Source organism: Rhodamnia argentea, chromosome 5 (genome assembly GCF_020921035.1).
Source record: "Rhodamnia argentea isolate NSW1041297 chromosome 5, ASM2092103v1, whole genome shotgun sequence".
NCBI classification, from domain to species: Eukaryota; Viridiplantae; Streptophyta; class Magnoliopsida; order Myrtales; family Myrtaceae; genus Rhodamnia; species Rhodamnia argentea.
The window spans coordinates 14557868-14585590 of NC_063154.1; the positions used below are offsets into that span (position 1 = coordinate 14557868).

At 37.7% G+C, this 27723-nt stretch overlaps 1 protein-coding gene across 3 annotated transcripts; it reads right to left on the reverse strand.

The window, feature by feature from the left end:
* Positions 1-335: 335 nt before the first annotated feature.
* On the reverse strand, positions 336-10135 carry LOC115726097 (serine/threonine-protein kinase STY46-like). 3 transcript variants are annotated; one of them, XM_030655819.2, is made up of 16 exons: positions 9886-10135; positions 9255-9369; positions 8112-8212; positions 7899-8018; positions 7530-7584; positions 5776-5886; positions 5427-5477; positions 4532-4695; positions 4305-4412; positions 3854-3927; positions 3498-3673; positions 2768-2863; positions 1945-2025; positions 1807-1860; positions 1003-1137; positions 336-515 (listed from the first exon to the last, which is right to left on the reverse strand). In XM_030655819.2, the coding sequence occupies exons 1-16, from the start codon at positions 10068-10070 to the stop codon at positions 438-440; spliced, it is 1704 nt and encodes a 567-aa protein (XP_030511679.2). In that variant the 5' UTR covers positions 10071-10135; the 3' UTR covers positions 336-437. The 3 variants fall into 3 exon arrangements, with proteins under 3 accessions (XP_030511679.2, XP_030511678.2, XP_030511677.2); XM_030655818.2 differs by having other exon boundaries at positions 4532-4704; XM_030655817.2 differs by having other exon boundaries at positions 4532-4707.
* Positions 10136-27723: the final 17588 nt, after the last annotated feature.

Consider the following 27723-nt stretch of genomic DNA (forward strand, 5'->3'; position numbering starts at 1 on the left):
ATGATTGGTTAGTTGCCATCAACGTCGAGTTTCAAGCTTTGGAGGAGCAAAAGTGACAGATTTCGCGGAGGACCAAAAGCAATTAAGCAGTCGTCCAAGGAATTCGGGGAAAGAAAGAGTTTCATGGTGCGCTACACAAGGGGTACTCCGCAACAATCACCTACAAACACATGTCCGACGGAAGACATAAAATGGGAAATTTTGGCAATTCAATCTTAAATTTCTTACGGAAATTTGCTAACATGGCCTGGTGACCTCGCCAGTCAGCCAAAGTAAAGAAAAAGTAAAGAAAGAAAAAGAGAAAAAAAAATTAAGAATAAATAAAATTTGCATTGATGTACCGCGTGTTCCTTTCAGCTTACTGGAACTGTACAGATCTTATATGCAGAAGAAAATAAAAAGCCTAGTTGACAGTGGTGAGCATTTGCTCCTGCGATTCAATGATGTCCTCTCCAGAGGACAGACAGGAATTTACCGGGCTTCTCCTTGCGCCGATCGTCCCCCTCTTCCGCAACCTGTTTCATATGCAACATCTCAAAAATCAAGCTGACGTGAAGTTGAACCGGCACTCAAGGAGCTGAGTCTAGTAAAGAAAGCAAATCAAAACCAAAGAAGAAAAATGGCAAATCTACAATACTCGACAGCGGAAAGCACTGTAAAGAACCCAGTTTTGCTATTGAAACCGAATATTAATCGGCAGTCCGAGAGACGGCACCAGAAACAGTCCCTTTTGCCTCATTTTCCATAAGGGCAGAGAAATCCTATCCCGGGGGGGAGAGGGGAGGAGGAGGATGACCAGCGTAAGTACAAAGAGAGGGCTAGGAGAAACAAAATTGTCAAATTCTTCACCGAACAGAACTTCCTATTAAAAAGGGTCTTTTTTATTCCAATCGCACTATGAGACTCAAAAGGACGGAACGACCTGAGTTACTTCAAATAGTTCAGTCTATGAGAAGACTTTCAAGGACATGGAATGGAGTCACACGCGCAATGACGACTCACCTCCTTGGACATTTGCTGCAGGATTGTGATTATATCAACAAAGTCGGGTCTCATCTGTGCATCCACCTGCCAGCAACTCTGCAGTAGCTCACCAAGCTTTGGGTGAGTGTGTTTCGGTATGGTAGGCCGGAGTCCCTGAAACAATGCCGAATTAACACGATCTCTTGTATTCTAGAATTTTTACAATATCCCATTTCTACAAGCTCATTTAAAAAAGCGAGGTCGATAGCACCATTTGACTTGTTCGGGATTTGATGAAATTCTCGACAGGTCTTCTTTCGGCTTTCTTTTGGGGTTAAGGAACAAAAAGTCGTCAAGTCGGTCTCAATTGATAGGTTTTCATTTTGTCAGGGTGATCCATCAGTTTTGCAATGAATTGAAGTTTAGTTGATAAACGCAGAAATTTAGTTCACCCTTTTTTATTTTTGAAGTTGCATTGATGTACGACCTTTCTCTCACAAAAAAACACCATGGCTTAAAGACAACTAGAAAAGAGTAAGAAAACACGATCAGGACTTTTGTTGTTTCCAACAACAAAAAGATCGACAGGACAGCAAAGTTGCAACTTTCCCAGATGCATGACATTTCTTACTAAGGTTTGAGATAAATATGTATGACGGCCACCAGTGGATTCCATTCAGATAATTACAGCAAAGAGCAAGAAACGAAAATTTCTTGTGGAAGGGCTAAATCTAACATTCGAGATTTAAGGTTCAAAGTTTTTTTTTATCCAATCTTGTTGGATATACGGCTGAATAGAAGCATAGGCCATAGGACTGTCAATACTAGAAACTTTATACATACCTTCTGAACCACTCCAACAGCTGCTTGTAATGGAGTCAAGTACTCGTATGGTAGCTGAGGAGCCAGACATAAACTGCATGACTAAGGAAATAAAGAAGAAGAATGTACAGTAAATAATTGTTTGTGTCAGAAATTTACCTTTCCAGTTAGTAACTCCCATAATACAATAGCAAAACTAAAAACATCGGCCTTGTGATCATATGGCTTGTGTTCAATGACCTTAAATGGAAAATAAATTGTATGAGGAGAATGCGATGGTGTTAACTCAAATTATAAGACAGCATTGTTGACACTGAATAAAGAGAAAATACAGTAACATTAACACAGAAAAATGAGATTTAAGAGGCAGAGGAAAATAGCAGATTTTCATGGTTGGGTACTTCTTGTATGCCTTGTAACTCTATTTAGGTTGGTAGAGACTGGCGCTAATATTAGGAACAAGAAAGGAAGATCAATCCACTGCACATTCCAACAAGAAACTGTGTGTACAAATCAACCATTCTCAGTAATACAACAATCCAGCTAGTGAAAGACTAGAACTAGATTTGGGTGTGACCTATAATTAAATCCTAGGATCTTATCTTCTTTCTAGTTCATAATTTGATTTCCCTTAGATGAAATCAAGAGATCTCTTGATGGCAGGTCCGTGGGGCTTACGGCACAGACAAACGTAAATGTCTCTCAAATAATACACGTCAAGACTTCCAAGAAAACATATATAAATTTAAGTGAATTTCCACCATTTAAATGTAATTATAATGTCATGGTAATGTGATGCTGCTTGTTAAGACGATTAATCACAAGGTTGTTTACTAGATAAAAAGGGCCATGGATTGATTCTGACGTATGGAAGAGGCCAAGTAGTGGCAGCTATCAGCCTCGGTAGAATACCTAGATATTGCGCCCATTCATGTAAAAAGATTAATGATGAAGAGAACTTAAGTTATCAGAATGGAAGTACCTCTGGGGCCATCCATCTATATGTTCCAGTTTCAGCAGTCATAACTCCTGATTGAGCTTTCACTCTGGCAACACCAAAATCCGCTACCTTAACAACCTGCAAGACAAAGGCAATATAAGTTTCATGATGGCAAAGATATATTCCCATAGATTGAAGGTGATTTTTCCAAAGAGCAAGTAAATGATACATAACAGAGCTTAAATAAGTGCCGTCAAGCCTCTCCTATCCCTAAACCAAGTATCCTGGCAACCTACAAGGCTTCAACAAAAGGAGAGCAGTATTTCCTGTCCTACTTTTTAGTCAGAAGGCAGAAGTTTAATTCCTAATTTTCATCTAAAAACATGCTTTCCATAGTGCTATCCTCACACATTATCTAACGTAAGTGAAGTAAGTGCTCACTGGAATTTATTTCATACAAGAGTACCATGTCAGGAAATCAGAAGTGTCTCTCAAACTGCTAATGCAAGCCCGTGCTTATCTTACGATGAAGCAGATTGGAACACAGAATAATGCAACTGAATATGCTAGCCAAACAAGAAGTTGAGGTGAAATTAGAAAACTAATTAAAACAATTGTTGAAAGTCCCCACGCGAAATTTACAGAATAAATGAAGAAAGTCTATCATGATGTTTGATATCACCTATGTTTAAATTAGTTGTAGATATTCCAGTCATCAAAACATATATAGATGAAGGTACTCCTCAGAATTTTAGGGAAAAAAGAAACTTACTTCATTCTCATCCATCAAAAGATTGGCAGCCTTTAAATCTCTGTGAATAATGTTATTCTGATGCAAGTAATGCATTCCTTTTGCGACATCAATAGCTACTTTAAGCAACATAGGAAGCTTAAAGACACCTTTCTGCTTATGCAGATAGTCATACACACTTCCACCTGACATGAATTCTGGTGAAAGAACAAAAGAGGAGCAAGTAAAAATCTGGAGGACAACTGGGCATCAAATTCTTTTTTAATAAACAAAACAAAATCACTACAAATTCACGAGTAACAAAACAAAGTGTCGTGTAATAAATCTACCACAAAAAAAGTATGTTCATATGTCTATGACCAATTCAACAAATTTACCTGTCACAATATATAAGTTTGGCGGCTTGGTACATGCTCCAATAAATTGTACAACATTCTTGTGTCGAACTTTCCTGCATTTCATCAGAGCTTTGTCACAAAGGGAAAGGAGGCAGTGGTCCACTCTCCATGCCTCCTCTCTGCCCAAATGCATGACGATGACCTTTTTCTCTTTCCACTGTTGGTTTTCTGTCTTTTTTCTTTTCTTTTCTTTTTTTTGGGGGGGGGAGGAAGGGGGGGAGGTGTGATAATTACAGAAAACCAAAGGACATAAAAAAAATCGAATCCCTTCACGTTAAATAGTTTCAATGTAGATTGGGTTGTTATAGAAGTGAAATTGTGGTTTAGTTATTGGCTTTGCAAAATGTGAATGGATGTGTGATTAATCCACTGCGGAGCTTCCATTAGTGATCCAAATGCAGTTTGGAAAACAAAAAAAAATTTGACAGACCTCATAATAAAAACTTCCTGTGCAAACTCGCTTTGCAACTCTTCATTTAGACGCTCAGGTTTGAGGACCTTAATGGCCACATCCTGGCTGCAGTACGTGCCTTTGTACCTGCAAAAGAAATAATTAAGGAAACTCCAGCGAACTTGTAACTGAAAAATAAAAACCAATAAAGGAAACTCCAGCAGCATTGATATATATAGCAAAATTCAAAGGCACAAAAGACTTACAAGTCACCATAAGATCCTGATGCAACCTTTTTCTCAAACTTCAAATTATTTAAACCAATCTCCCAAACGTCGATTCCATCATTCGGAATTGACAAGTGATCGTGCTCCGTCTTTATTCCTGTTTGCTCCACATTGCTTGAATGAGATGATGCATGAGATTTTGTCTGAGCATGCTTCTGTCAAAGAACCATCAGCTTAGCAAATGACACAACAACATGAAACATTGACAATAATACTATATAAAGTTCCTTCCTTGGAAAGGGTGAAATGAAAATAACAAAATAAATGGCCCCTTCCAATGGAACAAAGAGTTAGGGGTTTAAAGATTAGAAAGACCTTTGAGACCACCAGAGCCGCAATATTTACAGTATGCACACACAAATGTTTTAACACGGTGCAGATTCTAGAGATCGTTTCCTTGGATAGAAAAGAGAGATCTTCATAGAATGAAGAAGATTTTTGATACTACTTCAAGCCATAGTTATTACCTGGCGCCTGGATGGATCTATTACATGCCGATATAGCAAAAACAATGAATTGTAATTTGAGGCCTAATTTCCGTCCATTTCACTTGACGTTTGCACGTTAGAAAAAGGGAAAAGAAAACTGTCAGATTCAAGGACTATCCAACCAGGGAGACATTCTTATTTCATACCAGTGGTCTATTCACTGTGAAGTACAAAGGGCAGAAGACAAATTGAGGAAACTTATGGACATTCAAATTCTTATTCTTAAAAGTTAAAACCCTGGCCTACTGGGTTGACTTTTCTTTTGACTATTTCAGATTTTGCTAGCAGTTATCAATAAGTAAAAACACCAAAAGGAAATTGAGCAATGTGCTTAACAGATTTGACAATCATTTACTTATGTCGGTGGAATATTACAGGCTAAGTACCTCACACTTCAAAGCCTCCTTCTCCAAAGCAATTCTGAGCTGCTCTGTTTCCTGAAATTTTCACAAGCAATGGCTTCAGTGCAACTGCCCCCTATACTACTACATCCTTGAGAGTAAGAAGAAAAATGGAAGGAAACCAGAGCCAGGACATGACATCATGCAAAACTTAATTTTAGCTTCTCACAGCTTGTTAATTTATTTTTAAGCATTTAAGAGAAGAAAGAAAAAGATTCAATGTCGGGGAATAATGTAATACATTGACAGAACCATGCGATCAGTAGGAATAATGAGTGTAATACAATGTTTGATGAGTTATCCCAGCAGATTCAGTTAAAGCAAGAAAGAATACCTCATAAGGCCAGCCATCAACCACAAAGACATCTAAAGAGTAACCGTCTATTGTAGAAAACACGTGTGCTTCTTGGATATTGAGACCCACATCAGCAAGCAATGAAGTCAGCTGCAAATTTGTACAAAAAATGACATGAGGAAATCGTTGATCTTCTAAGTAATTAGGAAAGAGATGTAGCATGCCCATGCACAACCACCAATCAAATCTAGGCGCTATTGTGTTAAAATTCACTCAGATTTTCACTTCTTACCCAGTAATCAAGGATTCAACTACTGAGAAATTAGAAGAGTTGAATGCTAAGAGGAAAGAGTTGCAATTGGACAGCGTTGTTTGTTCCCATTGGCAATGTATCAATAGTATAACCTCCTCTCTGTGATGCCAATACTTTTCGGTAAGAGAGATATGCAGACACATTAGAATTTTGCAGGGCATTGTTTTATGCTTTGAAGGATTATCAGGTCTAAAGACAGACTGCAGTCATTCAATTGGGTGATGGTAACAGGTGGCCACATCTTAGTGGATGTTTTGTTACGTAAACTGGGAACTCTTCGCATGACTACTTTGGGGCTACCTTTTGGAGCTGAAGTGAAGGAGAAAACCTCATGGAAACAAATAATTGAAAGTTCTCCCAAAGACTAGCGGTTTCGGACTAGCATTACCTTTCAGAGGATTAAACGCTTGCACTCAGCAAGAGTACAATATGGAACCTTCCTATTTACTACATGTCTCTTTATTCTATGCCTAGCTTATATTCAAGAAGATTAGGAAGCATCCAAAAGAGGTTCCTTTGGGGCCACCCATAATGATTATCTGAAAGTTGGTGGTGTAACCAAGTCCTGCAGGAAAGGGGAAGGAGGGGGAGGGGGAATTTGTGGGGGAAGGCAGCTAGGGGTGGGATCCCTTCAACTCTAAAAGAAAGCTCTTCTAGCTAAATGTAAATGATGTTTTTTATCCGAAAAATGATGTTTTTGGAGTCTTTATAACAACGAAGTTCAATACTTGTCACAACCAATGGATAATAAGTGTGCAAAGAGGGAGCATCAAGATGAGCCCTTGGAGGTGGATCCATAGAGCAATGGGAGGACCTTTTAGCATTGAACATGATCTCTTGGGAAAAAAAATGGTGCGAGGTTCAATATTGAATTGTTTTCATTTCACGACATTTTTGGTTAGCAAGACAAAAGGATGCTTTCACGAAGGAAAACAATAGAAGAGCAAATGGAAGGTTGGTATGGCAAGAAATTGAGTTCTACAGCAAGACTCAAGATTGAGAGGTCTAACTTTTCATAATTGTTTGGCATGCTTTATGCCTTTCAGGGTTTTCAATGGGAAAGAGAAGGTGCTATGGCAGCAGAGTAGCATGGGATCTTCGATTTCAAATCAGCCTATATAAGCTATTATGTGGACACAACTGGAGTTGCGAGCCTTTCTTTTCAGAGGAAAATTTGTTGGAAGACTAAAGCATGTGCAAGAGTAAGTTATCTAATGCATGTGCGCGCTTGGGAGAGAACTCCAACTGAAAAAAAAAACCCTTGTTGTTCATTATACTCCCTAACAGAATTATCCTAAGAAGTTAAGACATTGAATTATGCTCATTCATTTCAAGCCAACCAAGCATGTTCGCAACAGTCAAATCAATGAAATTGCCAAACTAAAGTTTAAAAATTTATCTGGAACCTTCATACACTATTGCCGTGGATGAACGATCCTCTTGTAATGGGGCTGGGGTTTCAAAGAGAAATATGGAGTACCTGACTGAGAAGCTTCGGTTTATCTTCAGTTGAAAAAGTTATTTCGTGCATGGCTCTACATGAAATATACACAATATAAGTAACGCTCCAAATAAACCAGAATCTACAGTTTTCACAAGGTTTATCACATTGATGAAAAACAGCCAAACACCACCCCCCCCCAAAAAAAACTCACCCCGAGATTCTGACAAGAATCTCTACAACTATAAGTCATGATTTAATTTTCATATTTAATAAACGAAAAGTCAATCCTTGATCATGAATTTGCGATAATGGTAACTACACCTAGTCTCTACGCAGTACTAAATTGTGTTTAGAAGGCATTCTTCAGCAAATTAGAACTTGTGGACTTGAGTTAAAAAAGTTTACCGAGAAAATTGTCCATTGGCATGAATAGAGTCGTCTCCATCCTTTTGAAGAGATTCACTACCTTCTAAAGCAAGTGATTCAAGATTGGGTGATGATCCAAATGCAGGTGGAGGATGTGTGCTGACAATGGAGCAGACAACCAGATGTCATCACCATGAGTCAGCAAAAGTGTACAATACAAAACATGAAAGAAATTGGAAGTCAGATGCATACCTTAGCCTGCTGGAGTAATATGTTGAAATCCCATCCTCGCCTTTAATAGGAGAACCTGAATGAACAGAATCAATTGTATGCAATTCGTATGTGGGAAGAACCTGGAGAAGAGAAAATTCAACTGAATATATCTGTGCAGCAAATTTCGCAAGGATAAGCAATGTGTATAATCTACTAATCCAGTTCAGTAATTTGCAAATGAGGAATACGACAAGCTAGTCGACTTATTTGGGCATATATTTGATGAAAGGACAAACCGATAGATGTAAAAGAGCAAAAGGAAGATTCTGAACTTAGATTTATTACTGGAAACACCCAAAGAGTGCTTCCAGCAAACGAGCCACTTAACCAGAGGAATCCCCACAAAAGAAATAATGCGTCTCACAATTTAGCAACCTACAAAGCTGCCGATGAAATTCTCCCCTTAAATCCTGGGTCTGCCACTGCAGCAAGTTCCTTTCAGAGCTGCTATAAAATTAAAATCTAACTCCCCAACTATTTATAGAGGAATCTGGAATAATATAGACAAAAATCAGCAAAGTTAATTTTTGTCTAGATATAATGTTGACAAATTGATCCTTGATTGTCATCTTCCATTGTTCTCTCAGCCAAAAGATTAACTTGTGACACGAGGTCAACTTGCCCTCTGTCCCAGTTCCGTAATTATAGAGACGGGCAAGCAGAATTACGACGATGCTTGAGTTCAGAAGGTTCGTTCGTAGTTCTGTTTGAACTCTTGCCCGCAGCAGTAAGATTTGAGGCTAAGAGGATAAAATAAAGAGAAAAGTGGCCATCCTCAGCAAGACCGCAGTGATGATATGAACAGTCGGCAGTGATACAGCGAACAGTTCCGCTTAGAAGGAAAAAGTCGAGTTTGTAACCCAAAAAAGAAGATCCAAAAATAACGTAGCCAAGAGAAGACAAAATAGCATGATCCTTGAAAGCAAGCAATGGGCAGAAAAAAAGTTGACAAGCCAAAGCAGGTCTCAAATACGCAGGGAAATGGTCCACGGATTCAAAAGACCGCATGCGCGCACGTTAATGTGCCGCTACAGAACAATCTCAAAGTAATTTTAGAAGAGAAGGCCTTATCGGTTTCGCAGATCTATAAGAGACAACTATATCGAGAAAGGCGAACATCACCTGTACAAGGCGAACATCAACTACGGGTCTATTAGTCGGATCGCGAGCCAGTTGCAGCAATCTCTTGTGCATAAGCACATCCTCGGCACTCTCCACATTCACGTCCGAAGCGTACCTGACATGCATTGAAGGCGTTAGGAAGCGATGACAAGCGCGATGTTATCAATTAATCTTCAGTCAACACGAATGAGAAGTTGCACGTGAGCGAAAGAACCAAAAAATTTCACGTTCTGGGCATCGTAATCAGAAGTCGAAGAAGCTAATGAGCATACAGCCTTGACGAACTCAATGTCCAACGAATTCCTCGACAAAGGCAAAAATGATGGATTTGAAAACGTAGGCTGCGAGAATAATGATGCGATAAAAAGTACACCGTCTTGCTTCACACATACCGGTGAAGAAATCAGGATGAAAAGCACAAGCAAATGCCGATATCGCAAGCAAGCACGACGTGAAATCCACAATCACCTGCGAAGGCGTGGAAAATGCGCCGACGTGGACAAAAAGGACGGGGAAAGAGAAAATCGAAATCGGAGCTTCCGATCGACCGGACTGGACTCGCGGGAGACGCGAGACCGAATCGCGAGGGAGGGAGGGGGGGCGGGCGGCGGAAGCGAGGGCTAGGGCTTACCGAGTAGGAAGGCGAGCGAAGTGAGACCAGAGCTCCTCGTCGAAGCCAGGCCTCATGGCCTCCTCGTGGCTCGAGCGCTTGAGCCGATTCAGGATCTCGTAGTAGACGTCGCGCTTCCTCCGCGACGGAGACGAGGCACTGTGCGCCTGGCTCAAGCAGCTCGCGCTGTCCTCCATCACCACCATTGAAGCGCAGGAAGCAGAGAAAGAGAGACGAAGATGAGTGAAGGAAGAAGAAGACGGAGGAGAGGAGATCGTTCTGCGTTGGCATGCTTTTCTCGAGTGAAACGGCAACATATACATGAACAGGTGACGTCAGCGTGCTCATTTTATTGGTTTATTTGTTTTGTCAAGAAATGACAGGCTTCCAATCCCATGGTCCAATCCACAAAATGAAGAATTAGATAGCTTTTCATTATCGACAATAGTATCTCAACATTTTCGTAACGATGAAAAATTTTTTATAAATTTTTTTAACAATATAAATATTTATTTTGAGGAAAATATTTTTCAAATTATTTATTTTTGTGAAACAAATGGAGCCTTCAAATTTTCTTTTTTGATTATTTAGGGTTAATACCAAGAAAAGCCTTGAACTGGTACACTTTTAACGAATTTACCCTAAACTATTTTTATTACAAATAATTCCAAACTATTACATATATTACAAATTTGCTCAAAATTATTTTTTTTTTACCTCAGTAAAATTCAAACTAGTAGACATATGATAAATTCACCAAAAACTATTTTTTTAATGATAAAAAATTCTAAACCGATATGCATATGAAAAATTTACCCCAAATTATTTTTTTACTATTAAAAACCCCAAATTGGTATACTTATAATAAATTTACCATCGGTTAGTTTCAGTTAAATTAAATTAATACCACAAAAAATCTCAAATTGGTACACATGTGATAAATTTACTATAAATTATTTTTTTATCACAAAAAATCATAAATTTTTACATCTATGAAAAATTTACTCCAAACTATTTTTTAACCACAGTAAACCCAAAACTAGTATATATGTGATAAATTTACCCTTAAACTATTTTTTTTACCACCAAAAATCCGAAACTAGTACAACTATGACAAATTTACCCTCCGGTAAATTGTACCGTCAAATTGCCCGGTTGGATGATATGTGACTGATGACAGTGCATTATTTTGAGATTTTTATTCTTTGTTTATCACATATACATCAATTTAGAGTTTTTTTTGTGGTATTAACTTAATTATTTAAGAAGTGTGTTGGCATTACTTCTAACAAAGATTGGAAAAATGTAACTTTCTATTATAGGTGGATGGTAGGAGTTACAATCAATCAATGAAAGATGGTTGGTGAGTTCATGAGGAAGATGAGGAATACAGACAACGGTCGTTGTGCGTGGAAAGGAGATGAAAAATGTGTTTGAGATGCCTTTTTTCTCATTTGTGTGGTTTGAGACATTTTACATGTGACATTGATTAATTAATTTTGTATAAGCATGAATATTTTGGTTGGTTGTGGCATTTCTTTTTCATAGAAAAGGTAGAATATTAGACCTTTTTAATTAGAGTAAAAGAAAAAATTTTCCGACCAAAATACAAATTAGAGTAAAAGTTGAGAATAAGAAGACTTTCCCTTTGATCGGTAACATTAGACACACAAAGAGTGATTTATATTAGGGGTAAGCAATCGGGTCTATTCTTCTCGAGAATCAAACCGATCCGGTCTAACCCGACTAGTTCCAAGCTGATTCTCAAAGGGATAGAACAAGTTTCTAGGTGAAATAATTGGCAAACCGGCCTTGATAGGTTTTGTTCCCGATTCTATACAATAAACCATTGATTCTACTCGAGAATCGACCTAAGAATTGGTTTTTAGCCTTTCTTTTTAATTAATTAGTTAAAAAAATTAAGATAAATATGTTGATAATAGGTTGCGAGAAATCCATCAATGACTATCAAGAAGGAAAAATTACCAAAAAAATTCTAAACCTATTGTAATTATGCCAATGTAATCCTAATTTTTTTCTCCAAATTCAATTCTAAACTCTTTGCATTTGTGCCAATTCACTCTGTTTAGCGGGCGGGCGCTGATGTGGACCTTTTTTAAATAAATTTTTGAGTTTTTATGATTTTTTTTTATGATTTTTTTTTTTCTTTAGCTTTTTTCCCTAAACCTTTAAGGCTAGGATGCCCTCGCCGGATCTAGCCAAGCGAGGGCATTGCGGCCCTCGCCGACATTGGGCGAGGGTGTCACACCATCACCTAGCCCGTGCAAGGGCGTCCCGGCCCTAAGGTTATAGGAAAAAAAGCTAAAGAAAAAAAAGAAAAAAAATCTTTAAATTATTTTAAAAAAAGCTCATGCCAATGCTCGCAGTGGCATGTCAGTATCAACCATTTAAATGGATTCAATTGGCACAAATACAAAATATTTAAGACTGTATTTGTAAAAAAAAAAAATTAGGACTAAATTGACATAATTATAATAGGTTTATATTTTTAATTTTTTTTATGATTCTTCCCTATCAAGAAAGCTAGGATTGACTGAACATGTGGCTTGTACCTAATTGCGAACGAAACCCTATTGAAATTAGTAAACGCCCCAAGCAAATCTTGGGTGGAGGTATATTCCCAGTTTATTCACAAGACATAACTTATTTAACCCATCATATGCACGGACCCACTAATTAATTAATACCATTCTTATTTTAATCCCAATTCGAAGCCCGCCGATTAAGCACCAAAGCCCCGCTGTTTTAAACGTGGGATTAACCTTGAAAATAAGAAGAACGACTGAGAACCATGACAGAAACAACATGGAAATCGTGATTCGAAGAAGTAAATTAAATACCCGGTTGCTAATTAAAGAAATAATATATATATATATATGTGGGGCATTATGGTGGGCAGGAAAAGCACTAAGCGGCAGATTCGGTCGGCCTCCATTCATTTTGATCGCTTTCAATCTCATGACTAAATTTTTGTCCGAAAAACAATAATTCCATGATCTATTTTTCTTTTCAAGATTAAAAAAAAAAACAAAAGACACGAGGGGGTAGAAAATCCGAACATGGAAGGAATAATTACGCAAATTGTTCCTAAACTTTGATCAATATGTAATGTCGCTCTTGAATTTTTAATTTATTTAATGTGATACTTGAACTTTTGGCAAATATCTAGTATAATCTATCTCTAGGCAACATGAAAATATCCGATATCATCCTTCCGTTAATTCAAGTTCAATCGCAACATTAGACATTTTTATATAGTTCAGAGATCGAATTGAAAATTTGCTAAAAAATTTCCGGGATCACGTTGAATAATTTAAAAGTTCGGATATGATGGCGCACCTTGGGCTGAAGTTGAGGGAACCACATTGAATAAATTTAAATGTTCGGAGACGAAATTGCATATTGGCTAGAGTTCAGAAGCCATTCGCGTTATTTTTCCAAAATACAAAAATATGTTATACCAGTTCAAAACCAATGATCAAACGTCCTCGTCCACGGGGATTACGAAGAATAAATAAAGGTTAGAGGTGTAGTTTTTATTTTATTTTTATATCAATCGAGATGAGATTGGCGGGATGGTCCGACGATGACGACTCGGGGAAAGAGGAAACGAGAATCCGTACGGATGACGTGGCAGGAGGAGGGGGCGTTGACCTTTTAGGGACTGGCATCCTCCGGAGAATAAACCCCTGCTTCGGTTCGCTCGTCACTGACCTTTCATTTAACTTTGATATTCATCCCAAAAAAAAAAAAATGCGTCACATTTTCGTTTATTAAATTTCTCGATAAAATTCCCCCAAAAAAAAAACCTTTGTGTGCCACGTGGCTGTCAACATATGTCCACGTTTATTTTTTTTTTTATTAGTAAAATAGACGGAAAAAAAACGATTAATGTAGTTATCCTTCAAGATATTATGATAGAGATCCGATATATGCCGTGGAATATACAAATCGATTCTATCTATTCTCGAGCTAGGGTTACATCGAGGGTGGTCGAGACTGGGGTGGGTAAATTATATATGGATTTACATTGGAGCATGTGAAAAATGAAATCCTTAAAAAGTAAAAAAAAAAAAAAAAGGAAGCTCAAAATCGTTGAGTTTGACGTGGAGCATACTAGGAAGAGGGGGATGACGTGGCAGCGACCCTTCGAGGTTGCGTAGGGCCAGTTTGAGGTTAGGTTTTGCTGGTGTGATCTGTTGGGCCCCACGTTGTGGGGGCTGCCCGTGTTGGAAGCTCCCCTCATGCTTATCCCCACCCACAAAGTCCTTTGCAAAGAAGGAACACGTGTAATGACTGAATGTCACATTTTCGCTTCAAAAGAATACACCTTCAAATGGGTGGAAAATAAAGGAGGGAATGTGATTGGATAAGGTTGGGAGATGTACGATATGTTATGTATCATCAACTTTTCAAATGCTTGGAGATAATATAAATTTCTTATGAAGATGTTACCCGGCATTGGGTGATCCGTAAGTACAAAAGTTATGTTGAGTATTGCCGCTGAGTCTCGGATTTAGATGGAACAATCGAGTCGGTTGATGACTAGGCAAGTTGTAGAAAGGTGAAAATAATTGCCTAATGTGCTGTCCAAGCTAGCTCATCACATAGAATTGTAATATTAGTTAGGTGGGCTAGGCCGAAGATTTGCGAGCTAGGCTTTCTCGTGTAAGAGTATTGCTCACGCTTGCCCAAAGTACAAAATCTTGAAGCATGGTATTGAATGAGCCTAAGTAGACAATACCTCTATTGAGATAAGTCAAGGACGTCATACATATTCTGTGACTTAGTTCTTCAATCAACACTGCCCTTAAACGTGTTTAATTTTACATCTATGATTTCCACAATATCATAAGGAATATACCTTCACGATTAATAAAATTGTGAGAAGATGAAAAGATAATTCCTTAAACTTCTTTTAACAGCTTCTCTAAGCAAATTGTAAATCGAAGGAGAATTGAGCTTTTTAGAGCGAGATAAAAAAAGTGTTTAAGACAATCACTTAAACAAAATAAGTAAGTCATTATGAAGAAGAAAATACGAACCAATATGACCTTTCACTTTCGAATTAACATGCATAAACAAAAAAGAAAAGAAAAGAAAAGAAAACATGGCAGTTGAAATTTGATTGATTAATCACATAGCCAACAATCATAAATCATGAATTGGCAAATCAATGTCTAGAGTTATTCGTCGAATGGCTTTCGAAGTCTTCAAATGAGTACGGAATATATTTAGGAATGTTTTCCAATGTCCAATCTGCAATGAGAATGCTGATGAGTTTAACCTCCTTAATTGTTAGTCTCTCAAATTTAAAGACAAGCATATCCTACTCATAGTCAAAATAAGCAAAAAAGCATCTTTAACTCTCATTGATGATGAGCAAATCAAGATAATGAGCTGCAAAGTTTGCCAACCCTTCAGCACTGTATCTTAAAGTCACTTGCGTCAAGTCTAATTAGCCTACTTTTAAAGCATCTCTCCCTCCTCTCACTTAAAAGTAGATTGGAGATTATTAATGTTTTATTATATTTATTGTGACATATTTTACCCGTTTGCGGGACAAAAAACCTCAAATTTATACCTGAGTGAAGTAGAATGGTCTAAAAAAAGGGATAATTGCGTTGGAAGTCCTAAAACTTATTAGAAAGTACAATTATGTCCCAAAACTTTTGAAAAATGTAACTAAATTTTAAAACTTGTCAAATTAATGAAATCAAGTTCTTTCATTGGTTGCGATTTTTAAAGGTTTTATGATTCGATTACATTTTGGTGATAAGTTTTAAAGACTTGATTGTATCTTTTAAAAGTTTTAAGACTCGATTGCACTTTCGTGATAAGTTTTAGAACTTGATTGCACTTTTTGAAAATTTTAGAATTCAATTGCACTTATATGACAAGTTTTATGACTTTCAGTGCACTTATAAAAAAAAAAACAAATAGAATGGTCTCACGAGGTGCCGTAGCAAATGGGCAAGCTCAACCTCAAGCCAAGATTTGAGCTTGAGTAGCCATGGCAGCTGTGAGCTTAAAAGCCATATCCAACCTTGAAGCTCGTGATCACCATGGTTAGATTTGGTGGGCGGTGAAGTAAGGGTTTTTAGTAGACAATACCTCAACTAAGATAAGTCGGTGACGTCATACGGATCCCGTGACTCATCCCTTTAGTCAACGCCGCCCTTAAACGTGTTTAATTCTGCATCTATAAGTTCTCCAATATCATAAGGAATATACCTTCAAGATTAATAAAATTTTGAGAAGCTGAAAAGATAATTCCTTAAAGTTCTTTTAACAACTTCTATAAGCAAATTGTAAATCGAAGGAGAATTGAGCTTTTAAGAGCGAGATAAAAGAGTGTTTTGAGACAATCACTTAAACAGAATAAGTAAGTCATTATGAAGAAGAAAATACGAACCAATATGACCTTTCACTTTCGAATTAACGTGCATAAACAAAAAAAGAAAAGAAAAAAGAAAACATGGCGGTCCAAATTCGATTGATTAATCACATAGCCAACAATCATAAATCATCAATTGGCAAATCAATGTCTAGAGTTATTTGTCGAATGACTTTCGAAGTCTTCAAATGAGTACGGAATATATTTAGGAATGTTTTCCAATGTCCAATCTGCAATGCGAATGCCGATGAGTTTAACCTCCTTAAGTGTTAGTCTCTCAAATTTAAAGACAAGCATATCCTACTCATAGTCATAATAAGCAAAAAAGCATCTTTAACTCTCATTGATGATGAGCAAATCAAGATAATGAGCTGCAAAGTTTGCCAATCCTTCAGCACTGTATCTTAAAGTCACTTGCGTCAAGTCTAATTAGCCTACTTTTAAAGCATCTCTCCCTCCTCTCACTTAAAAGTAGATTGGAGATTATTAATGTTTTATTATATTTATTGTGACATATTTTACCCGTTTGTGGGACAAAAAACCTCAAATTTATACCCGAGTGAAGTAGAATGGTTAAAAAAAGGGATAATTGCGTTGGAAGTCCTAAAACTTATTAGAAAGTACAATTACGTCCTAAAAATTTTGAAAAATGTAACTAAATTCTAAAACTTGTCAAATTAATGAAATCAAGTTCTTTCATTGGTTGCGATTTTTAAAGGTTTTATGATTCGATTACATTTTGGTGATAAGTTTTGAGACTTGATTGCATCTTTTAAAAGTTTTAAGACTCGATTGCACTTTCGTGATAAGTTTTAGAACTTGATTGCACTTTTTGAAAATTTTAGAATTTAATTGCACTTATATGATAAGTTTTACGACTTTCGGTGCACTTATAAAAAAAAAAACAAATAGAATGGTCTCACGAGGTGCCGAGCGGTAGGGCAAGCTCAACCTCAAGCCAAGATTTGAGCTTGAGCAGCCACGACGGCCGTGAGCTTAAAGCCATATCCAACCTTGAAGCTCGTGATCACCATGGTTGGATTTGGTGGGCGGTGAAGTAAGGGTTTTTAGTAGACAATACCTCAACTAAGATAAGTCGGTGACGTCATACGGATCCCGTGACTCATCCCTTTAGTCAACGCTGCCCTTAAACGTGTTTAATTCCGCATCTATGAGTTCTCCAATATCATAAGGAATATACCTTCAAGATTAATAAAATTTTGAGAAGCTGAAAAGATAATTCCTTAAACTTCTTTTAACAACTTCTATAAGCAAATTGTAAATCGAAGGAGAATTGAGCTTTTAAGAGCGAGATAAAAGAGTGTTTCGGACAATCACTTAAACAGAATAAGTAAGTCATTATGAAGAAGAAAATACGAACCAATATGACCTTTCACTTTCGAATTAACGTGCATAAACAAAAAAGAAAAGAAAAAAGAAAACATGGCGGTCCAAATTCGATTGATTAATCACATAGCCAACAATCATAAATCATCAATTGGCAAATCAATGTTTAGAGTTATTTGTCGAATGACTTTCGAAGTCTTCAAATGAGTACGGAATATATTTAGGAATGTTTTCCAATGTCCAATCTGCAATGCGAATGCCGATGAGTTTAACCTCCTTAAGTGTTAGTCTCTCAAATTTAAAGACAAGCATATCCTACTCATAGTCATAATAAGCAAAAAAGCATCTTTAACTCTCATTGATGATAAGCAAATCAAGATGATGAGCTGCAAAGTTTGCCAATCCAATAGCACTGTATCTTAAAGCCACTTGCGTCAAGTCTAATTAGCCTACTTCTAAAGCATCTCCCTCCTCTCACTTAAAAGTAGATTATTAATGTTTTATTATATTTATTGTGACATATTTTACCCGTTTGTGGGACAAAAAACCTCAAATTTATACTTGAGTGAAGTGGAATGGTCTTAAAAAAAGAACAAGCGCGTTGGAAGTCCTAAAACTTATTAAAAGGTGCAATTAAGTCCTAAAACTTTTAAAAAGTGCGACTAAATTCTAAAAATAGTCGAATTGGTGAAATCAAGTCCTTTTATTGATTGCGCTTTTTAAAAGTTTTAATATTCGATTGTATTTTCATAATAAGTTTTAGGACTTGATTGTATCTTTTGAAAGTTTTAGAACTCGATTGCACTTTCGTGATAAATTTTAGAATTTGATTGTACTTTTTGAAAGTTTTAAGACTCAATTGCACTTTCAAGATAAGTTTTAGGGTTTTTAGTGCACTTATAAAAAAAAAAAACAAATAGAATGATCTCACGAGGTGTCAGAGCAGCGGGCAAGCTCAACCTCAAGCCAAGATTCAAGCTCGAGCGGTTATGTCGGATGTGAGCTTAATGCCGGATCCAATCGTGAAGCTCGTGATCACCATGGTTAGATCCGGTGGGCGGTGAAGTAAGGGGCGACGAATGCCGCCGGAGGTTCGTGCAACAAAGGGCAAAGACGGACGAGATGCAGAGGAGCTTTGGCCAAGCGATTGTGAGCTTGAAGACGATGAGCAGTAAACTTCAAACTAAACAGTAACTTTGAATTTTCTTTTTTTTCCTTTTCTAATATTTATTATGCTTGGCAATCTTTTTCTGATGTGGCGCTCGCGCGACGCTACTTCTTTGAAAAACATTACTAATGCCACATTAGATTCACGTCAAACTTTTAACGTAACTCTAATGAAGGATAAATGAGCCACTCATGTATAAGTTTCAGATTTTCGACGTTAAAAAAATTTGAATAAATGAATCACAAAGGACATAATTTGAATTATTATTATTTTTTTATGACTTACACTTTAAAAAGTGCATGTGATTTTCCATACAAGCGAGACACGAGGGAGAACAAGCATGGAAGAAGGGCTTTGGCAGAGTCAACCCCGAGAGAATCCTATAAATGGAAAGGGAGGACCAAACGTCCCTTTCCCAATTTGCTCGATCAAGGCAGTGGGACCCACAGACACACTCCTTGTAGGAGGACATGATTTCCTATTTAGATGCATCGAACCTGGACATCCGGGTTCGTTCCCCCAGTTTTCACAATAATGCTGCATCTTGCCGGTTTTTTTTTCCCTTCCTTCGTCGAAGCATTTATGCTTCGTTTGTTTCGAGAAAAATAAATTTAAAAGATATTTTTCTTGAAAAAAATCGCTCGCACTGGTTAGAATTGTTAGTCGATAGAAATTATTTTCATTATCTACATCAAATTCCATACTAGGTAATATATCTTTATACCTCACGATGGATTCTATACTCCCTTCTTCAACTTTGATACTTAAGGATCCCTCGGACAAGAAATCAATTAAATATAAAGGAAATTAATATCAAATTTAATATTTGAGCTCATTGGAGATTTATTATTCTAACACACACACACATACATATATTATGTTTATCTTTGGTAATTTTCTTTTAAATTTCTCGTGTCAATTTAAAATCGTTGTTTCTATTATAATTTTACTTAAATCATCAATATTTTTCAGACATAGTGATTCCGAGACATAATGTACGCTGCGGATTATGCGGGTTGATTCTATCTATTCACATTTTAGGGTTACATCGAGGGTGGAGATTGGCATGGGTGAATTACATATTGATTAGACTGGAGCATCCGCAAAATAAAATCCTTAAAAAAGGGAAAGGAATCCCACAATCACCGACTCCGACTGACGTGGACAGCACTTAGGTAAAGGGGGATGACGTGGCAGCGACCCTTCGAGGCTGCGAAGGGCCGGTTTGAGGTTTGGTTTTGCTGGTGTGATCTGCCGGCCAGCGTCGTGGAGCTGCCCACGTTGTGAGCTCCCCCTCATGCTTATCCCCACCACCGACTCCTTTGCAAAGAATGACAGGTATCACACATTTTCGTTTTCAGAAGAATATTTTCAAATGGGTGAAACATAAAGGAGAGGATGAAATTGGTTAAGATTGGGGGACGTATGTTATGTTTTGGGTCATCAATTTTCCAAATACTTGGAGATAATATTAATTTCTTAAGGATATATTTACCTAGCATATGCGATTCGCGAATACCAGAGTTACGTGGAATATGGTCGTTAAATCTTCGTATTTCAATGACAATTTCGAGTCGGTCGACTTGGCAAATTCTAAAAGGTAAAAAATAGTTTAGTAAACCTTTGGGATTAGCCTAGTATTTTGGCTTTGGCGATGCGATTAGCGGTGTATGCATTGAGTGAGAAATTTGCAAAGTTCTATGGAGAATCATGGACGAGTTGGAGGGCACATTCAAGACTCGTTGGATCTCGAGTTCTTGTTTTTCTAGCCTTTGGATTGTACACTGAGATGGAGAGTGTACGTGCCAAAGTTTCGCCAATATTAGATAGAACTAATCATCGCTCATCGCATAGAATTACATAGTAATTTTATAGGTTAGGCTGGGTTTAGGGCAAAGATTTGCGGGTTGGGCTTTCTCACGTAAGAGCATTGCTCAAGTTTGCCCAAAGAACAAAACTTTGAAGCGTGGTATTGGACGGATCTAAGTAGATAATACCTCGAGTGTGATAAGTTAGGGACGTCATTCGGAATCCTCGACTTCATTTATCGGTCAACACCGCTCTTAAATGTTTTTTATTCTGCCTCTATGGTATCGAAATGAATATACATTTTAGGTTAATAAAATTGCAAGAATCTCAAATGGTAATTTCCTAACCTTATTTTGACGGCTTCTCTAAGCAAACAGTAAATAAAAGGAGAATTGAATTTTTAAGAGCGAGATAAAAAAGAAAAAGTGTATTAGACAATCACTTGAACAAAGTAAGTAAAAGACATCATGAAGAAGAAGAAACACTAACCAACACGACCTTTCCCTTTCGGATTAACGTTCATAAATAGAAAAAAAAAAATTGACGCTCGAAATTTGATTGATTAATCGCATAACCAATCATAAATAATTGATGGGTAAATCAATGCCCGGAAATATTTCGTCAAAATTATTTTCTAAAGTCACAAAATGAACAGAGAAAATATTTAGGAATATTTTTTCAATTTCAAATCTGTCAAAGTGCTCGTCTTTGTTTGGTCAAAGCGCATGCTGATGAATTTAACCTCGTTAATTGTTAGTCTCTCAAATTTCTAGACATGCATACACAACTCACAATAAGCAAAGAAGAAGCATCTCTCCCTCCTCTCCCATCAAAGCAGATTGAGAATTAATCATGTTGTTGATATTATTATTATTATTGTTTTGTTGTTATTATCATGGTTCATTAATTGTGGCATTTGTTAAAAAGGGGGGAAAAAAGCTACCAAAAGTCTCAAATTATATTCATTATGGCATTCTGACCAAAAAAGAAAAAAAATAATACTCATTTTGACGTATTGGACCCTCTTGTGATACCAAAAACCTCAATGCTTTCACGAGCTCGGTGTCGGAGCAGCAAGCAAGTTCACCCGTAGGCCACACTTCAAGTTCGAGCAGCCATGGTGGTCATGAGCTTCGAAGCCATATCCAATCAGGAAGCTCTTGATCACCATGGTCAAATCTAGCGGGTGGTCAAGCAAGGGCCGACGACAGCCGGTGGAGGTCTAGGCGACAGTGGGCAAAGACGGACGAGCCAGAGGAGCTTTGGCCTAGGAATCGCGAGTTTGAAAACGATGAATATTAAACATTTTATTTAACAGTAACTTTGAATTTTCCTTTTCTTTTTGCTCTTCTACCTTTCATTATTCTTATTAATCTTTTTCTGATGTGGTACTCACACGGCACAACCCTCGAGAATTCCATGAACGGAAAGCGAGGACCTAACGCCCCTTTCCCAATTTGGATTGGTGACCAAGACAGGGAGACGCACAGACATGTTCCTCGTATGTGGACACAAGTTTCCTAGTTGGATACATTGAATCGGGACATCGTGTTCGCTAACCAAATTTCCACGACAGTGCAGCGATCATTTATCAAATCAGTTTGTGTGATTATTTAACACAACCAAAGAGCTTTTGAAAAAAAAAAAAAAAAAAAAAGCACTAAAATTACGAACTTTTTTCTTGAACTACCGTTCTAGATAATCTATCTTAATACCTCATTTAAATGTAAATATCTGATTAATGCCTAATCTAACGTTTGAGCTTATTGAAGATTAAGCATCCGAATTTTTTTTTTCTCTTTAGTTTTTTTTAAATTCTTCATCTCAATGTTAAATAATTATACAAATTGTAATGTTGATTAAATGATCTAAATTTTAGGGTGCCGTTATTATAAAGAAGGCAATTAGTTGTAACCAAAATAGGATTTTTAAGTAATATAATAATTTTGATTTTTGATTTTTTTTGTCTCTAGTGTGATTAGTTATTTTTTTTTTCCAGTATTTCATAATCGTCACTCTTTACTTATGTGGAATAAGGGTTAGTTATATGTCTATAGCATTTATTAAGTAATACTTTGAACATTTCTTACAAATGATCCAACTGGTAGATTACTGCTTTTTTGAGACTGATGGGAATCGAAATTTGGCAATTGTTGGTAGTCCCATGCGGTAACTTTTTGCAAATAATAATAATAATAATAAAAGGTTTTAACTTCGACTTCCGATTTGCAAATATATAAAACTACCGACATATTAAGACGGCGCTCCGTGTGCGAGTATATAATAAGTTATTTGGACCTAAGTAAGTCTTAAAATTGTTTCGTCTGAAACCTTTTTTCTGACCTTGGGATCCCGCGGACATAAAGCAAATGGAGGATATTTCCCGCCAACATGAAAGAAAAAGATGTGTTTTGATAAGAAAGGGAGTGGCGCTGAAGAAGGTAGACCACACGTATGCTTAAGCCGGCTATCGCCGAGTAGGATCGTATAGTAACGTCCCGCGCTTGAAGCGAGTCACCGGAGCTTCTACTTAATGCATCGTCGAACTGTGTGGTTTGCACAGTGTTTGGAACCGATTTATCGATGACCACGTATCCCAAGGTGCTCTTTATGCATGCATAATTAAACTACCGAAATATTAAGACGAGTCTCTTTATGCGAGCATATGACCAAAAAAAAAAAAAAAAAAACAAGCCACTCACCTTCAAGGTGCTAGCTTAGCAGAGCAAGGACACGTTGGTCGGGGGTCAAGGTCATGGTTTTGGTCAATCTAGGAAGGCCTTTTTGGCGACGTTAGACTCTGCAGGCTCGTAAACCCGAACAATTTGTAATAGATTGTGAAATCCTATGATAACATTCACAAGAGGCTAGCTCGTGCAATGGGGTCTCTTCGAATCTCTTGATTATTTAGTGGTCCCTGTTTTTAAGTTCTCCTTAATGTTTTTTTTTTTTTTTTTGGGTAAGGTAAGTGTGTATTGGACTTTTCAAAGGGCTAGGTATTAGAGAAAAAACCGGACACAAAAAACCAAGAACCATGGGTGACACCATGAGTGCCAACGATGGTTCAAGGGTGAACCGGTTGCAAAATACATATGAACAAGAAGGCCGCATTAGCCCACATTAAGTTCTCCTTAATGTTTTGTCGTCACAAAATTGAGAAAGTTCTTTTTACGACTTAAAAAAAAAATGTCCTCCCGACCACTACTATTATTGGAGGATCTTAAACAAAATAAAGACTTAAATCGACGAAGCTTACTTTTCATTGATACGTATCACAGTATAAAACCCACAATCATGTTGACGTTTAAAGATGAAAGATAACAACTTGATATGTACATGGAAATAGAATAAAAAACAAATTAGGCGAAATCTCTGAATGATTAACTCGTTGATGTTTTGCTTGATGTGTAATCTCCATGCTGATTTGTATAAAATTGGGAAAATTATCAAAAAAATTTCTGAACTTATTGCAATTGTCTCAATTCAGTTCTAAACTTTTTTTTTTTTTACTAATTCAATCCTAAACCTTTTGTAATTGTGTCAATTTAGTTCATCCAGCCAATTTTAGCTGGCCGGTGCTGACTTGGATCCCGGCCGGTGCCGGCCATCCGGTAACATAATATTTTAATAATATTTTTGAATACTTTATTTTTTATTTTTTAAAAATTTTTTTCTTCTTTTTTATTTGTTTTTTCCTCTACTATTCTTCCTCCTCCCAATCCCAAGACTGTTCCGCTTCCTCTAGAGATGGAGAAGATGACGATGGCCATGAACGACTCGCTCGAACTATTTCGTCTTGTGACCGAGGAGTTGATCCGTAGGTGACAGGCCTCCGGCGAAGGTCGCCTCCGCGGTTTCTTCACATGGAGAGCTTTATCGAATGAGCTCGGAATTTCGAAGCGGGAGTGCCTTGGAAGAATATTTTATTCCGAATTCGCTCGCTCGCTTCGGCTCTGGTGTTTGCTCCATATAGTTGAGCGCGATTTATCTACTATTTTAGTAGTCGGTTTGTTTGAAGGTATTTTGTGATCGGTTAATATCTCTTTTGCAAGTCTTCTATCCCAATCTAAAGTTGGATTTAGATTTGGGTGTTTTTCTATTTCAATCTAGAAGTAGATCTAAAATTTATAAGACGTTCTTTGTACTCAAGCCTCGCCAGGTCCGAGCTGGCCAGGCATAGCCTTGCGCAGCCACGGAGATGGTGCCCATACCGGATACCCGAGGATGAAGGAGCCGCCACGAGGATGGACAAGAAAAACATTTATTTTCGGATTGAGCGTATGGAAAAAAATTAGCAACAAGTAACAAAGCTAATTACATGACCAAATGTTTTCATTGTTGAGCATAACACATGTATAAATATTTTTGCGGACACAGTAAAATTATTTTTTGTTTATTTATTTTTGTCAACGATCGTTTTTTAGAAACAATATTCTCTCCATAGCCATTTTTTGCGAAACAAACGGAGCCTAATACTCCAATAAGTTGACTTCAATTATAAGAAGTCTCTTTACGGAAGCAAGCGTGCCAAAAAATACTTCATCCATAAATAAGTAGTAATGCTTACAATCGACATTGTCGACTGATTGATACGTTCTTTCAATCGCAAGCTTCTTAACCGATCCAAATGAGCGACTTAGATTCACTAGGTCCATTGCCGGCCAGATTGGGAGAGTAGTTCTGTTACCATACTCTCTTCACGTGTCCTACATTCAGCAAGTTGTGTTTGTCGAATCAAGCCATTCCGGCCCCGGCCGTTATCAGCACCGTCGGGTCGGATTACTAAACCGATCAATTCTAATTGAGAGCCCCAGCAGCAAGGGTCGTGACCCTCTTCATCCCCCACGGCATTGACCTAATCTGGTAGCGCCATTGTTACCTTCAAGGTGCCCCCACTTCGCATGCTATCGATTGAACAGACCGACGTGGATGCAGCCAAGATAACTTGACCGCCCCGGACACGGTACGTTAGAAGACCCGATTGCCCGAAAACAACATAGCAGAGGACGAAATTGTTCAGCAATTACAAGTAGGATCAAAGCTGGGGACTTTAACCCAAGAAGAAACTATGCCCGATTGCCCACATGAGAATGAAGCACTTTCTTTCGGATAAGCTGCATGAACTCCATTAACATGCACAATCACATGACCCCAGGGGTAATTTATCTGACAAGCACAACTTATGCTACGAAAAAAAATCTGTAAACTACCGGGCAATGAGATCGAAGATGATAGATTCTCAGAGGTTGGGCTGTCGTAGCTTGAGGAAACGAGGAATTATTTGTGAATTCGATACAACAGCAAGTAATATAATCAGCAATTAGTCCATTTAAAGTTTGGTAAATGCCCTTTAATCTCTTGGCTTCAACACAGAGTTCGAAAAGAAGTTCTGGATGCCGATGAAGTTCAAACATATGATTGAAGAGTCAATCTCTTCAGTCGTAAAGATAGATTTCCTGCAAATACTATTGTATTATTATTATTATTATTATTATTATTTTTTGTTGAAAGGAAATTCTCATTTTACTTGAGAGAGATGTACATAACTTCAAGATTAAAATGAAAATCAAACAAAGCAAGTAAATCTGAAAGATAAATCAATTTCGTATAATCTACAGAGACTTACTTATTCTATCACAAAGACAGGACTGTTATAACATCAAAGTACAACCGACTCCAACCACCGACTCTTGCATCAACATTAGTGATGAGCACATGCCGAGATATCCTTCTCCAATAGCTATGACTTGGCCAAAAGGCGGTACGCGCCTAAGTTCAACATCCCCAACACCATCACCGTATAGAGATAAAAGACAACACTAACAGATTGCAAGAGCACAAAGAACATCTTATAAATTTTAGATCTATTTCTAGATTGAAATAGAAAAACACCCAAATCTAAATCCGACTTTAGATTGGGAGAGAAGACTTGCAAAAGAGATACTAACTGATCACAAAATACCTTCAGATAAGCTAACTACTAAAATAGTAGATAAATCGCGCTCAACTATACGGAGCAAGCACCAGAGCCGAAGCGAGCAAGTGAATTCGGAATAAAAGATTCTTCCGAGGCGCTCACGCTTCGAAATTCTGAGCTCATTCGATAAAGCTCTCCATGTGAAGAAAGTCAACGGGGTCATCTGCAAAATCAATCGAAAGGCGAAGAGATAGGGACACAAAATGGAAAGGAAGAGAAGGAAGGGGGAGGAGGGAGACTGTCTCCTTCGGAAGCTGCAGAAGGAGGGGTTGAGGGGCTTGACGGTGGTTTTTTGGGGAGAGCAAACCCTAGGGAAACGCAAATACTGTTGTACTTAGAAAGCTACGAACATTAACATAAACTTTTGGCAACTTCTTGAAAAATCAGCCAAGGAAATTGCTTCGATTTTCAATGGCTTTTCCTTTTGAAAGTCTCACTAAGGCAACACGGGCAATTTTTCAGAAGTAGAAACAGCTTGGCCGAAACCACTTCCAAACACCCCATAAAATGGGGCAATCAGATTTGTTCCAAGTACATACTCAGTAGAAGCTACTTACACATCAACATTAAGCAGCCATCTAACTATGGGAATACCTAATTCTGGAAGAGAATCTTAGGACTTCATGATAAAGCATATGCCTCTCTTCTCAGATTACAATGAACTGCAGAAATGAAACTGTAACCGTTCAAGTAGCAACTCACCGAACAACCGAATATCTCCAGCCATAGCCCCATGACAGAACAGAACCCGCTTATTGGAGCTTGACATAGCCACGCTACACTCATGCGGTCAAATTCATCAGAAGGTAGCACTTGGTGGCGCATCACTTTGTCTAAACATCAATCACCGGGCAGTATTATGTAGTTCGGTGAGAAACCCTCAAATCCAACATTGGCTGTAAACCCGACATCAACTGGAGCTGCCAAAAGTAAATCCCCTTTCGGCAGCATAATCAACAAAACTATAGAGAGGCACGACCCTGTCACCATATTTCTCAAAAGCGTCGAGTTCCTTCTTAGCCTTGTCCTTGAGGTCTTCAGCAACCTCCAAAGCCTTCTCAATCCCATATAACCGCACGTAACTCTTCCCTTTTTTCTTGTTTTTCTCCTCGTCGCTCATTCCACTCTGTGTTCTCTCTT